Source organism: Wickerhamomyces ciferrii, contig 00208, assembly GCF_000313485.1.
Source record: "Wickerhamomyces ciferrii WGS project CAIF00000000 data, strain NRRL Y-1031 F-60-10, contig 00208, whole genome shotgun sequence".
Lineage (NCBI taxonomy): Eukaryota > Fungi > Ascomycota > Saccharomycetes > Phaffomycetales > Wickerhamomycetaceae > Hansenula > Hansenula ciferrii.
The window spans coordinates 19,215-33,602 of NW_011887532.1; the positions used below are offsets into that span (position 1 = coordinate 19,215).

Consider the following 14,388-nt stretch of genomic DNA (forward strand, 5'->3'; position numbering starts at 1 on the left):
TAAAAGTAGAGTTATAACATATTACTAGTTACCTATAAAGTGTAATTCTTTTCTATATCTTCAATCAATCCCAATTCTTTTGGTTCCCATCCTAACTCTTTTCTAGTAAGCTCTGATGATGAATTAATATTAACAGCAAAGAACCCTCCAATAAAACCAAGTTTATCACTCAATTCATTAATATTAGTTGATTTAGTTTCAACTCCAATTTTCTTAGCAATAGTTTCTGCAATTAATTTTGTTTCAATCCCTGATTCAGATGCTCCATGATATGCCTTACCAGGTTGGCCTTTTTCAGCAGCTAATCTATATAAGACAGCAGCATCTTTTTTATGAATAGATGGCCATGTTGATTTACCTTCATTAGCATATAAAGCAACACCATTTTTCTTAGCACCTTGTGATAAATATGAAGTGAATCCATGATCATTTGTACCATGAACAATTGGAGATAATCTAATCACAATAGATCTTATGTTTTTAGTATAAGAGTCAAGAACAAAATGTTCAGTCTCCATTCTTTGTTTAATTTCTTTTGGAACCTTTTCAAGATTTGGTCTATCTGTTTCATTAGATTGAATACCAATTGGTGTTGGTAATCCACCAAGACCTGAAGTATAAATAAATACTTTATTAGTTCCCTCTAAAGTATCCACTATGGTTTTTGTAGCTTCATAATCAATTAAATGACCAGATTTAGCAAAATTGGATAAATTATGATCATAAGCTAAATGAATTGTACCATCAGTTTCATTGGCACCTTTTTTTAAAACATCCAAGTCTTCAATACTACCTCTCAACACTTGTACACCTTTCTCAATCAATTTCTTAGCTGAATTATCAGATCTTGCAAGAGCAAGGACTTCATGACCATGGCTTAATAACTCATCAACAACTTCTGAACCTATGAATCCGGAACCACCAGTAATGAAAAACTTTGTCATCTTAACGGAATGCTAACCTTTGGATACATCCGCAAACACACCATCACAACAGGATCCATGGCTCTATTTATACCTGCCTAACATCACCAAAACTGGCCCGTTAATTCCAAACCAAGTTCACCAAACTCGTCTTGTTATATCCGTTAAGAGCTGAGTATTAGCTCATTAACTTTATATGGCTTAAATATGAACTACTTATCGGCACGTAATGCTGGCAGATGGGATGTATGTTTCCCAAAAAGAGAAAACCATTTTAGAGAATTCTAACATAAACAATAAAATTAAACCAAACCACACAATCATTAAAACAAGTTGCTTATTTGAACCATATACTGCTTTATTTATATCACAATCACTTCATATCATACAACACAATGTCAAAAGAAAACGATATCAATACTTCATGTGAGTACTGTTCCTCCTTGAATCTTTGTGGTTATGTGATGATGTTTTATTTTGACACATTATCAAAACAAGAACTATGAATATACTAACAAGATATCATAAAGTGATCCATACAACATTAACATTAAACTCTACAACGTTATACACATTAGAAAATCAAATCATTATATCAAAACATAAATTAATCAATTTAAATGAATCAATATCTCAACAAATTAGTATTATAAATTCATCAGATTCTTTAGTTGGTTCAATACCTTTAAATTTCCCAAATGTTAATTTAACTTTATATTTCCTTAAATTCATACTTGCTAGTAATGATTTAGTCACAGTTTTAACAATTTGTTCAACAGATATACCAAGAACTTTCCCTCTGTTAACATTAGATACAATAATTAAAGATTTTAGAGAATATAGAGAAACTTCAAATTCAAATGTTGAATTTAAAATTAGGTTTAATCAAATTATTAAATTTCAAGAATCTGAATTTCAAAGAAATTTAATTGAAATTACCAAGAATGATTTAAATCAAATTAAATATGTTTTAAATGATAATATTGAACAAGTTTTAGAAAGAAATGAAAGAATTAATTTATTGGTTAATAAAACTGATAGAATAAATACGCTATCTAGTAATTTTAGAACAAATACAACAAGAGTTAAAAGAAAATTATGGTGGAATAATGTTAAATTTTGGGCTGTTTTAGTTATAATATCTATATTCTTATTATTAATATTGGCAAAGATTATTATAGGTTAAATATTAATTTATATTATGTCGTTAATTACATTCGTTTGATCATATCAATTAATCTTAATACACATTAAACTTTAAAAGTGAAAGATATATCATGTAATTTCTATATAATATATAAAGTCATATATACATCTTAATACCTATTATTCAATTGAAACATGTTAAAATGATGATATTGACTTGGGTAAACTTTCTCCTCGAGCATCATTCTCCATCTTCTCACTTCATCTGGTTCAATATATTCATCTCCATAATATCTGGGGAAAAAATCCGTTAAATGTTTTGTAATTGAACTTGCCATTAAATCTTCATATTCTTGTCTTGTACCTAATGTATAACATAACCATCTCAATTTAGAACAATGTATTTCATCTGCAATAGTAACCAGTTCACGTACTTTTCCATCAATAACTTTAGTAGGATGTTGACAATTATATGTTAATTTTATTAAATTTGGTGCATATAATTTACTTAATGATAAATTTGTTCTTAATATTGTAAGTTCTAAATGTTTTAAACTTGGACATTTTAAGTTTGACATTAAGAAAATTGGTGATTCAGTTCCATAATATTTCAAAATAAATCTTTTCAATCTTCTCATAGATATATCTTGTAACAGTGGTATGAATCCACATTCCATAATACGAATATCTTCTAAATTTTGATGACGTGAAAGAAAATGTCCTAAATTTGTCAATTTGGAATTAATTCTTTCCAAATGTAAAAGGTTCAAATATTTTAAATCCCAATCTTCAAAATCTAAATCTGCTGCATAATCAGTTATTGTTAAAAGTTTCAAATGTGATTTAAAATTTTCTTCTTTTTCAAATAATATATTAACTAAAAGTGATTGAATTTTTAAAGATTTCAAATCTGGGAATAATTTGAGTACTTTCACTATATCAATTTCATATTTAGCAGATTCAAATTGATAATCTTTATTTGTTGAATAAATATGAAGATATTCAAGTTTTGGTGCACTAAATAATCTCAACAAATTAATTAATTGCCAATTTTTACAACTATTTGTAATATTAAGTGTCAAATTTGTCAATTCAGGAGTTTTAACACGATTTGTCCCTGTATTTGAAAGGTCAATCCTAGAAACAGTTTGAAAAACTTCTGTAAGATCAGGAAAGCAATAAGATATTTCACCATTGACACTTTTATTACCAACAGTTGTTAAATCAAGTTGATCATCCATAAAAGTAACACCTGGGAAATCAAATCCCATTATGATACCACCTTCAAGAAGTTCCGTGAAATATTGTGGGAAAAACATACCAAGTATAGGGAAATTTAATGATAATCGAACTAATTTTGATGGATACGTGGCTGAGATATAACCCAAAAGTAATTTCAAAGCTTCACTATGCAACATATCAGCATCTAAATGAATAATAATAACATGATAATGCTTAAAAAAATCATCAAGTCCTGGTTGAGCTAAAAACAAATTCCCAAATTCTTTCAATACTTGTTCTGCGTAAAAATATTCATCATCAGGATGTTCACTTTTATATGTTGGGATAACTAGATCGGGATCGAGAGGTGGAAGTGAAGCACTCATTTCTTCACCAGCACTTATATCATCTGGAATATGTTCAAGTTCATGTAAATCATCAAATTCATCACCAAGATTATCTAATTCTAAATTTTGTATAGCAGCTTCTATGGGTGGTCCTAATTGTTGTTCTTGCTCCTGTTCTAGCTCTTGTTCTGGATATTGAGGGATTTGATGATCATGCCCACCTCCATTTTCATTCACAACACCATTCACGTTGCCATTCGTGTGTCCATTTATGTTACCGTTAGCATTGCCATTCATCTGTCCATTTCCATTTCTATTTACATTAGCATTACCATCACCATTTCTATTTCTATTTCTATTTCCACCATTGAAATAATTTTCTGGTGGATCATCACGGTATAAATTGTAAGCATTTGGATCATCATCATCTGAAGGAAGATCCTCCCCAGGATGAATAGCTCTCCTTCTAACCATTGGAATCAGACCATTTGGTAATAAACCATTTTCATCGATATCAAAATTTGCAAGATGAGCATTACCACCAGGTCTTTGCTGAACTAATTGAGCAGATGGAGGTCTTTCACGAATTGAATTGTAATCAGCAGGATAAGGGAAACGAGGTATAGCACTCTTATATTTCAACCACCAAGAACCAAAACCTTCACCCATTTCATCATGTAATGTATGATTCACAGTTATCAGACAAGTATATTTATCATATTGAGTATTTCTATTCAAATGAATATCACCACAGAATTGACGACGATATTTAGGTACCATATAAAAATTATCAAGATCTGATTTCTTCTTTGTAACTTTTGCAATAGGTAGCAACCACTCTGAGAGTAGATTAATATTATTAGCCATTTTTTTGTTGAGACCTGATATCTAGATACCCTTTAATACCAAATACAATTCCGATTGGACTGGTTTTTCTCCAAATGTCTCTAATAGGTGGTGAAATTCAATTTTGTGTCACAAAAAAAGCACAAACAACAACTAACTTATACCCAACACACCCACCAATACTAAACAATAAGCAGCTCTAACAAACTTTCTCTTTGGCAGAGGCTCAAAACAATGAACATGATCCTTCCTTTTAAATCAAACCAAGTTAACCGCTGTGTTGATTTCTCCAATTCCAAATTGATTGTTTTTGCCTCTGTTATGTTTTCTTGAAATCTCCTCAGTTTTATTTTATTATATAGAGGACCGCGTTTCCCAGATTTACTACAAACTTCAACAACCAATTTTTTAATCTATTGTACATTATCTTCGTTACTTATTCATTGACTTCTGTCTCTGGTTCACTCACAGTGGCTTCTCTAGAAGCATTGTCAGTGGTTGCTAAGGACTTGATCTTCTTGGAGACTGGTTGTTCGAATTCATCTTGATCTATTGGTTCCACACTATCATCTTCGTCTTCTTCGGCTTTTCCATCTTCATTTGTTTCTTCTTTGTCATTTGTTTCATTGGTTTCTTTATCATTCTCATCAATGGTATCATTTCCTGTAGATGTTGTTGCTGTTGTACTGGATGCTTCTTTTTCTTTGGCTTCTTTTCTCTTTTGTTTAATGGCATCTTTATTAGCTTGGAAAGTATCTAATTCTTGTTTAACCGTTGGTAAAAATGAAGAAAATTCAGCTGTAACTAAAGCATTGGTAATATCTTGAGGTCCTATCGTTCTTCTATCGAATTTTTTTGCATGTTCTCTAGCACTATGATTGAAATGTTAGTATTCAATTCAGTTCAACACCACAAGACATATGACTTACTGAACCAAAAGGTAGTTCACAAATACTGTAGCACTTCTCTGTATAGCACTTGAACTATCTTTTGAAATGATTCCACCTTCTGATAATATAGCTCTAGCTAATCTATTCACGGTGGCTTTTGGGAACAGTATATCATCCACAGAGATCATATCTCTTTCCTTTGAAGGAACCGGGTATGACCCATCAGCACTTTTTCTCCATCCTTTTGGTGGCATATTGATTTTAATGATCTATCTATATTTGAACAACTAACTACTTATTAATTAATTGTTCATGTCAAAATCTTTATATTAAAATTCTGAAAACGCGTTGATTTTTACAAAATGTCGCGATTATATCTGAGTTTACGCCAAACTTTCCCAACTTGGTAATAGCTCTCTGATTTATGCCACTAATTACTATTTACGGTAATATAGTGCCAATTTGCATAATTATTTTCACTTTCCTCGTTTTCCCAGAAAAAATAACTAATCGAAGCGAAAGAAATGTAATCAACAAAGTACAGTAAAATTTAATAAATCTTCACTTGAGTAGTAACTCATTATAACAATAATTATAAGGGAATTTCAAGCTGTTGACTTTGATATTGTTAGATTATACACACTTCAAGTCATATAATTATATTTTTCTGGGGTTAAATACTTGTTTATTATTGGCTAATTCATTTTTTAAGCTGGAGAAATCAATTGTACCCACAATATCATCACACATATAACAAATATAAAATAATCTAAATATGAATCTGGAGAATAATAATAACAGTGGAGAAAGTAGTGTGAATAACAGCTCATTACCACCATTAACTGAGAAAGAACATAAAGAAATAGAATTAAGAGAACAAGATAGATGGCTACCTATTGCAAATGTTGCAAGATTAATGAAGAATACATTACCAACAACTGCTAAAGTTTCTAAAGATGCAAAAGAATGTATGCAAGAATGTGTATCTGAATTCATTTCTTTTATAACGAGTGAATCAAGTGATAAATGTTTATCAGAAAAGAGAAAAACTATTAATGGTGAAGATATATTATTTGCAATGTCAAGTTTAGGATTTGAAAATTATTCAGAAATTTTAAAAATTTATCTTGCTAAATATAGAGAACAACAAGCTTTAAAACAAGAACGTGGTGAAACCAAGAGGCCAAAAGAACAAAATAACCAACAAAATGGATTATCAGGATCTTATGAAGAACAACAACAATTAGAAAGAGAAATTACAAATATTCCATTACATGGTGAAGATGAATTAGATATTGGAAATCATATGCATCATGATTTATTAAATTCAATGAATGGGAATGTTGATGAAGATGAATTATTATCATTAGAAGAACATCATCAACAAAATTCGTTAGATGATAATAGTGAAGAAGCAAGTACGCATGTTAGTACAGATCATTATAATCCAAATGGGATGAAAACTGAAGGTGAAGATGGTGTATTGTATGAGTATACTAATGAACACTATTGAAAATAATATAGAAGCCTGTTTTCGTTTCAATCCCTTCAATAAAGATAATATTTCATTTTGATTTATTGATTTGAAATTATGGTTTTCAACTTTTATGTGATATGTCCAGTTTGTGTGTGTTTAACTAATGTTAATAATTTTAAGAGGAGTATAAATGGTCAGAGTCTATAACACTTGATGGTTTTTGAGTCTGTTTCTTTGTATATATATATATTCAGTGTACTATAATATATTTATAATCAAGTTTTGTTTTAAATCTTTTGTACTTATGGTATTGTACTTGTTGACGTCTATCCCAAATATGGAGCTATTTACACCGTTTAAAAGAGAAATGGGTAAACCCTTTCATCACCAGTACCGTTAATGACAAGCTATTAGGTACATTTCTCTCAACCAACCTTCCCATACTGATAAAGTCAATAAATGAATCATAATGATTAAGGTTATCTTCGGAGGACATCCGGACACCCCTGAGTCGTGATGATTTCTGGAGAATCGAGATCGGTGGTGAAGTAGGTGGTCGCCACTTTCAATCAACAATTCCAACAATTCCAGCAAATCCAAGTAACCAAGGGCCAACTCACAACCCAAAACATCTGCTATTGAATTGCTAGTTGAATTCTGATATTGGTGCTCTTTTGAATATTCCTCCATTGACACCATGCTACGTTCAAAAAGCTGTTTAAGACCACTTTTAAGTGTGAATCAACGGATAACATTTAACAAAACCACTAAATTATCACTTAGATATGCTTCAAAAGTTTCTTATAATGATATCGTCAAGGATTCCCATTTCATGTCCAAAATTAATCCATTATCTGTGAGAGTGAATTCTCAAGCCCCAGATATGGAATCTATTAATGAATTATTAAATGAACAATTGATTTTAAAAGAAGATGACAAATCCAAATCAAATGAAACAAATGAAGAACAAGATAAATCTGATAAAGAACAACCATCTAAGAAAGATGAAAAACCTGAAAGAAAGAAGAAGAAAAGAGAAACTCCAACTTCAAAACAAGAAAATAATAATAACATTTCAGAAAAATCTAATGAATCAAGTGCAACTAGTGCTGCTGGTGGTTCAAGTTCTTCTTCATCAGGTAATGATGGTGAAAATCCAGATGGAAGTGATGATGGTAATGCTAAACGTAAAACAATTAAAGTAGAATATAGTCCAGAAATTTATCCACAAGTTCTTGCAGTTCCAATTACTCAACGTCCATTATTCCCAGGTTTATATAAAGCTGTTAGAATTAATGACCCACAAGTTATCAAAGCTGTTAATAGATTAGTTGATGAAAATAAACCATATATTGGTGTGTTTGCATTTAAGAAAGAAGATGCTGATAGTGATTTAATTAATAATAAAGATGAAATTTTCTCCACGGGTGTTTTTGCACAAATTACATCATGTCATATGGTTAAAGATACTTATGGTAATGATGGTATGACAATTGTTGTTTATCCTCATTCAAGAATTTCAGTTGATGAAGTTATTCCAAAACAAGCATTAGGTGAAGTTATAACTGATGAAACTTTAGATAAAGAAAAATTAGAAAAAGAAGTTGAACAAGAATTAATTGATGAAGGTAAATCATTAGAAACTCAAGAAGTTCAAAGTGAAAAAGAAGAAAGATTAATTAAAAAAATTGATGAAGAATCTGAATATAATCCAGTTGAATTTTTACAAGAATATGAAGTTTCAAGAGTTAATGTTTCATTATTAAAATCTGAACCTTTTGATAAAAATTCAGCTGTTGTTAATGCATTATCAAGTGAAATCTTAAGAGTTTTCAAAGATGCTGCCCAATATAATCATCATATTAAAGAACAATTAACTGTCTTTAGTGATCGTGATGGTGGTTCAGTTTATGACAATGCAGGTGAATTAGCAGATTTTGCAGCTTCATTATGTGTTGGTAAAGTTGATGAAATTCAAGAAGTTTTGGATGAATTAAATATTGAAAAAAGATTAGAAAAAGCTTTAACATTATTGAAAAGAGAAGTTTTACAAGTTCAATTATATGATAAAATTGTTAAAGATGTTGAAGCAAAAATCACTAAAAAGCAACAAGAATATGTCTTGATGGAAAAATTAAAACAAATCAAGAAAGAATTAGGTATGGATGATGGACGTCAAAAAGTTATTGATACCATAACTGAAAGAATGAAAGATTATGTAATTCCAGAAAGTGTTCAAAAAATTATTGATGATGAAATGACAAAATTACAAACTTTAGAACCTCATATGTCAGAATTTGGTGTTACAAGAAATTATTTAGATTGGATTTCTCATGTTCCATTTGGTAATTATACACCAGAAACTTTTAATATTTCAGATGCTAAAAGAATTTTGGAAGAAGATCATTATGGTTTAAAAGATGTTAAAGATCGTATTTTAGAATTTATTGCAATTGCCAAATTATTAGGTACTGTTAAAGGTAAAATTATTTGTTTTGTTGGTCCTCCAGGTGTTGGTAAAACTTCAATTGGTAAATCTATTGCAAGAGCATTGAATAGAAATTTTTTCAGAATTTCTGTTGGTGGGTTAACTGATGTTTCAGAAATTAAAGGTCATAGAAGAACTTATGTTGGTGCAATGCCAGGTCGTATTATTCAAGCTTTAAAGAAAACTCATACAATGAATCCAATGATTTTAATTGATGAAATTGATAAGATTGGTAATCATTCCGGGTTTAATGGTGATCCATCAGCTGCATTATTAGAATTATTAGATCCTGAACAAAATAATGAATTTTTGGATCAATATATGGATTTCCCAATTGATTTATCCAAGGCATTATTTGTTTGTACAGCAAATACTTTAGATACTATACCAAGACCTTTATTAGATCGTATGGAAGTTATTGAAATTCCAGGTTATGTTTCTGAAGAAAAAGTTGAAATTGCTAAGAATTATTTAATTCCTCAAGCAAAGAATGAATCAGGTCTTGGTGATGCAAATGTTACAATTGCAGATGAAACTGTTGATAATATTGTTAGACAATATGCTAAGGAAAATGGTGTTAGAAGATTAAAACAATTGGTTGAAAAAGTTTATAGAAAAGCTGCTTTTAAAGCAGTTACAGATTTTGTTGAAAAAACTGAAGGTGGTAATAAAACTCCAGAAGAAGAAATTAAACCAAATATCGATCATCGTGAACCAAAATCTGATAGAGAAGCTGTTAAAAAGGAAGATATTCCTGTGGAAACTGTTGAATTACCAAAAGATTTTGCATTAGAAATTACACCAACTACATTAAAAGATTATATTGGACCACCAATTTATACAAGTGATCGTTTATATGAAACTACACCACCAGGTGTTATTATGGGTTTAGCATGGACATCAATTGGAGGTACTTCATTATATGTTGAAAGTTCAAGTGAACCAAGTGAAAAAGGTGGTGAATTAAAAGTTACCGGTCAATTAGGTGATGTTATGAAAGAAAGTTCAAATGTTTCATTTGCAGTTGCTAAAAAATATGTTAAAAATGAATTTTTCAAAAATCATAATATTTATGTTCATTGTCCAGAAGGTGCTATACCAAAAGATGGTCCATCAGCAGGTATTACTATGACTACTGCATTAATTTCATTAGCATTAAATAAACCATTACCTGCAATTGCCATGACTGGTGAAATTACATTAACAGGTAAAGTATTAAGAATTGGAGGATTAAAAGAAAAATTAATTGCAGCACAAAGAAATGGTATATCAAGAGTTTATTTACCAAAAAATAATGAAAATGATTTTGAAGATTTAGATGAAAAACTGAAGAAGGATTTTAATCCATTATTTGTTGATAATTATTCACAAATATTTGAAGATTTATTTAAAGATGTCCCAAATGAAGCACCAGTTAAAGCTGATAAATGAATGAAATGTTTAAATATGTATATAGTATAATGAATTGATCAATTACTGATATAATATAGTAGTTATAGCACATTTTATTCGTGATTCAGCCAATAACAAGTTCTTTCATGACTTGAAGAACACCCGTTAAAATCAAATAAAATCAACTTTCCGCGCGGAACAAAAAATTTCCTATGAAGAAAGTTTTAGCAGTTAATTTTTACCCCATATAAAACGTATAAGTATAGCTGAGTAAGTGCAATTGATCAAAAACAGCAAAAAAACACATACAATGAAGTTAAGCTATTTATTTCAATTAGGTGGAATAATGAACAATAAGTTTCAATCAAGGATACTGATACCGGTTGAATCATTCAATTGAGAATTCATTATCAGTATATAAATATTGGGACATAATCATGTTTTATAGAAATTTAAAATTGTTTAGTAGACACCACTCAACATATAATAAAATGTCAATTATCAAATTATCAAACCAAGATTTAATCCAAACTAAACTATTCATCAATGGTGAATGGGTTTCAGGTTCTACAAATCAAGAATTCCCAGTTTTAGATCCTTCAACAAATCAAGAATTATTAAAAGTTTCAATAGCAAATGAAGATGATTATAATAATGCAATTGATATTGCTTATGATACTTTCCAATCTTTCAAAAAGACAAATCCAAGAGATCGTTCAAATATGTTGAACAAATTATACCATTCAATGATTAATCATAAAGAAGATCTTGCCAAAATTTTATGTCATGAAAATGGTAAACCATATAATGAATGTATTGGAGAAATTACAAGTGCAGCATCATTTTTCCAATGGTATGCAGAAGAAGCACCAAGAATGTATGGAGATGTTATTCAATCAGGTATTTCCAATAAAAAAATCTTAACCCTTCGTCAACCAATTGGTGTTGTTGGTATTTTAACACCATGGAATTTCCCAGCTGCAATGATTACAAGAAAATTAGGTGCAGCTTTAGCAGCTGGTTGTACTTCAATTATTAAACCTGCTAGTGCTACACCATTAACTGCAAGTGCAATTGCATACTTGGGTCATACTGAAGCTGGTATTCCCAAGGGGGTTGTTAATGTTTTACCAACAAATTCTTCAAGTAAAATTGGGAAATTAGTTTGTGAACATCCCAAAATTAAAAAAATTTCATTTACAGGTTCAACAGGGGTTGGTAAAACTTTACAAAGTCATGCTGCATCAACTTTGAAAAAAGCAAGTTTTGAATTAGGTGGGAATGCCCCTTTTATTGTTTTCCAGGATGCAGATTTAGATAAAGCTTTAGAAGGTTTAAAAATTTGTAAATTTAGACAAAGTGGACAAACTTGTGTTTGTGCAAATAGAATATTTGTTCATGAATCCATATATGATGAATTTTTATCCAAAGCTTTAGAAATTGTTAAAGGTTTTAAATTAGGTAAAGGTTATGATTCAGATACTACACATGGTCCATTAATTAATAAAGCTGCTGTTCAGAAAATGGATGAATTAGTTAAAGATGCAGTTTCAAAAGGTGCCAAAATTGAAATTGGTGGGTCTCCAATTACACAAGGTCCTCTTTCATCAGGTAATTTTTTCCAACCAACAATCTTGACAAACCTAAAAGAAAATATGGATATTTGGGAAGAAGAAATTTTTGGACCAATTGCACCATTCATACCATTTTCCTCAGAGGAACAAGTTATTAATTGGAATAATAAAATTGATGTTGGTCTTGCAGGATATTATTATACCCAGGATATTAATAAATTATTTAAAATTTCTGAAGATTTAGAAATTGGTATGATTGGTATTAATACTGGTGCCCTGAGTGAAGCTGCTTTACCATTTGGTGGTGTTAAAAAAAGTGGATTTGGTAGAGAAGGTAGTAAATATGGTATTGAAGATTATACAGTTATTAAATCATTGGTTTTGGGCTGAGCGACCGATGATAACGACCGTTAGGGAGTTATCAGAGGGAGTTAATATCCATCAATATCAATTTATCATGATATCTGAAATTATCTGGTATAATTTCAATCTTTTTTGTCTTTTTGATTTCATTCATTAATTTACATATTGTTTATACTAAAATGTATACTTATGATATATACAAACCTCTATAAAATTCCATGTATATCACCTATTGATTGAATACAATAATAATCAGATATAATTTCTTCGAAATTACATCAGATTATCATCTATGACGGCACAGCCCATTCTAAAACTCTTAAAGCACAACTAACAGTAACAATAGTAGTTGGTAAAGTCAATACAACATACCCCCAAAACAAAACCCCAGCCATTTCTTGTTCAAAAATTTCATTCAATTGACAAATTTGTGATAATTGAATAGCCGGTGGAGAAATAGTTAATATAAATGCCACCACGAGGAAAATTGGATCATCAATTATAGAAATTTGTAAAAATTTAACCACTATGGCTATAATTGGTAATAATATGATTGGTGGTATAATCATTCTTGATATGAGTGAGGCAAATACGATTTTTTTATAGTTTTGAGATGCGGGTGGGATATCTGATGATGGATATAAATTTGAGCCTAGGACTATAAGAATCAATGGGATTGAAACTGAACCTAATTGAATTATAGCTTCTGCTATAGTATTATGCCAAAATCCATCATCAATGAATAAAGCTTTTTGAATTGGTTGGATTGATGCCACGATAACTGAAGCAATCATTGAATATAATGGAGGATTCATAAAACTTAGGAAATTAGACCAGAATTGAGATAGTTTAAACCATGTTTTCTTTAATAGGGAAGTTTCTTCATAATAATCATTATAATTTGCTCTTTCAATTGATTCATCATAATTTGGTTCTATTGATAATAAATGATCTGCAGGACTTGATTTTGAATAATCAGAATCACTTGAACCAGGAGTTGGAAACCTTTGAGATCTATCTTCAACATCAACAGTATAAGAATTTAAAGGAGTTGGTTTCCTTTTCAATAAAGTGTTATAACCCCAAGACCATCTTAAAACTTGACCAATTTGTTGGAAAATTAACAAGTATAAGATACCTCTTGCAGCAATTTGATCTGGTGAATCATTATCAACATCTGACCATTCTAAATTTGGTAAAGTATAAGATAATGCAACTGTTAATGAGACTGGTAAAGAATTTGAATTACCAAAAACACTCATTGCAATAACAAAATTTGATTCATATTCATCAAATTTAAAAAATTTTGAAACTATTAGGGAAACAATATAACTAATCCCTGTAGAAATTGCATAAAAAATAGGTATAACAATAATTTCTAATAATTTCTTTAAGGACAATGATTTTGCTAATTTACTAAAAATTAAAGCTGGAGTAAATAAATCAACATTTAATACACTAACAATTTTTTGAGCATTTTTATTTAATAATCCAGTTTTTGCAGCCCAAAATCCTGCAAAACATACAATAATAACTTGAACCACAGCTTGGAAAGTTAGGAAAGAGATCTGACTAAATGATAACTGAGTCATAAATTGAACAATAGCAGTGGTAATAGTTTGAGTTCTATGGTTTTGTTGAAAGTGGCAATTCTTTTGATCTTATATACTAAAAATCAGTGTGGTTTTTAGATTTTCGGTGTATGCAAATTAGAAATTAAC

At 30.0% G+C, this 14,388-nt stretch overlaps 8 protein-coding genes across 8 annotated transcripts; 4 read left to right on the plus strand and 4 right to left on the minus strand.

Annotated features, from left to right (window-relative positions):
- Nucleotides 1–32: 32 nt before the first annotated feature.
- BN7_5319 (SDR family oxidoreductase) lies at nt 33–944 on the minus strand (the record flags this gene model as incomplete). The annotated part of the gene is made up of 1 exon (XM_011274083.1): nt 33–944. The coding sequence occupies one exon, from the start codon at nt 942–944 to the stop codon at nt 33–35; it is 912 nt and encodes a 303-aa protein (XP_011272385.1).
- A 481-nt stretch (nt 945–1,425) lies between these two features.
- On the plus strand, nt 1,426–2,109 carry NYV1 (Nyv1p; the record flags this gene model as incomplete). Its single annotated transcript, XM_011274084.1, has 1 exon — nt 1,426–2,109. The coding sequence occupies one exon, from the start codon at nt 1,426–1,428 to the stop codon at nt 2,107–2,109; it is 684 nt and encodes a 227-aa protein (XP_011272386.1).
- A 130-nt stretch (nt 2,110–2,239) lies between these two features.
- On the minus strand, nt 2,240–4,504 carry BN7_5321 (uncharacterized protein; the record flags this gene model as incomplete). Its single annotated transcript, XM_011274085.1, has 1 exon — nt 2,240–4,504. The coding sequence occupies one exon, from the start codon at nt 4,502–4,504 to the stop codon at nt 2,240–2,242; it is 2,265 nt and encodes a 754-aa protein (XP_011272387.1).
- A 415-nt stretch (nt 4,505–4,919) lies between these two features.
- DPB4 (DNA polymerase epsilon noncatalytic subunit) lies at nt 4,920–5,627 on the minus strand (the record flags this gene model as incomplete). The annotated part of the gene is made up of 2 exons (XM_011274086.1): nt 4,920–5,349; nt 5,413–5,627. The coding sequence occupies 2 exons, from the start codon at nt 5,625–5,627 to the stop codon at nt 4,920–4,922; spliced, it is 645 nt and encodes a 214-aa protein (XP_011272388.1).
- A 521-nt stretch (nt 5,628–6,148) lies between these two features.
- BN7_5323 (nuclear transcription factor Y subunit beta) lies at nt 6,149–6,886 on the plus strand (the record flags this gene model as incomplete). The annotated part of the gene is made up of 1 exon (XM_011274087.1): nt 6,149–6,886. The coding sequence occupies one exon, from the start codon at nt 6,149–6,151 to the stop codon at nt 6,884–6,886; it is 738 nt and encodes a 245-aa protein (XP_011272389.1).
- A 661-nt stretch (nt 6,887–7,547) lies between these two features.
- On the plus strand, nt 7,548–10,769 carry PIM1 (ATP-dependent Lon protease PIM1; the record flags this gene model as incomplete). The annotated part of the gene is made up of 1 exon (XM_011274088.1): nt 7,548–10,769. One exon carries the CDS (start codon nt 7,548–7,550, stop codon nt 10,767–10,769), a length of 3,222 nt encoding a protein of 1,073 aa, XP_011272390.1.
- A 452-nt stretch (nt 10,770–11,221) lies between these two features.
- On the plus strand, nt 11,222–12,694 carry BN7_5325 (NAD-dependent succinate-semialdehyde dehydrogenase; the record flags this gene model as incomplete). Its single annotated transcript, XM_011274089.1, has 1 exon — nt 11,222–12,694. The coding sequence occupies one exon, from the start codon at nt 11,222–11,224 to the stop codon at nt 12,692–12,694; it is 1,473 nt and encodes a 490-aa protein (XP_011272391.1).
- Nucleotides 12,695–12,957: 263 nt separating this feature from the next.
- BN7_5326 (uncharacterized protein) lies at nt 12,958–14,259 on the minus strand (the record flags this gene model as incomplete). The annotated part of the gene is made up of 1 exon (XM_011274090.1): nt 12,958–14,259. One exon carries the CDS (start codon nt 14,257–14,259, stop codon nt 12,958–12,960), a length of 1,302 nt encoding a protein of 433 aa, XP_011272392.1.
- Between the last annotated feature and the right edge of the window lie 129 nt (nt 14,260–14,388).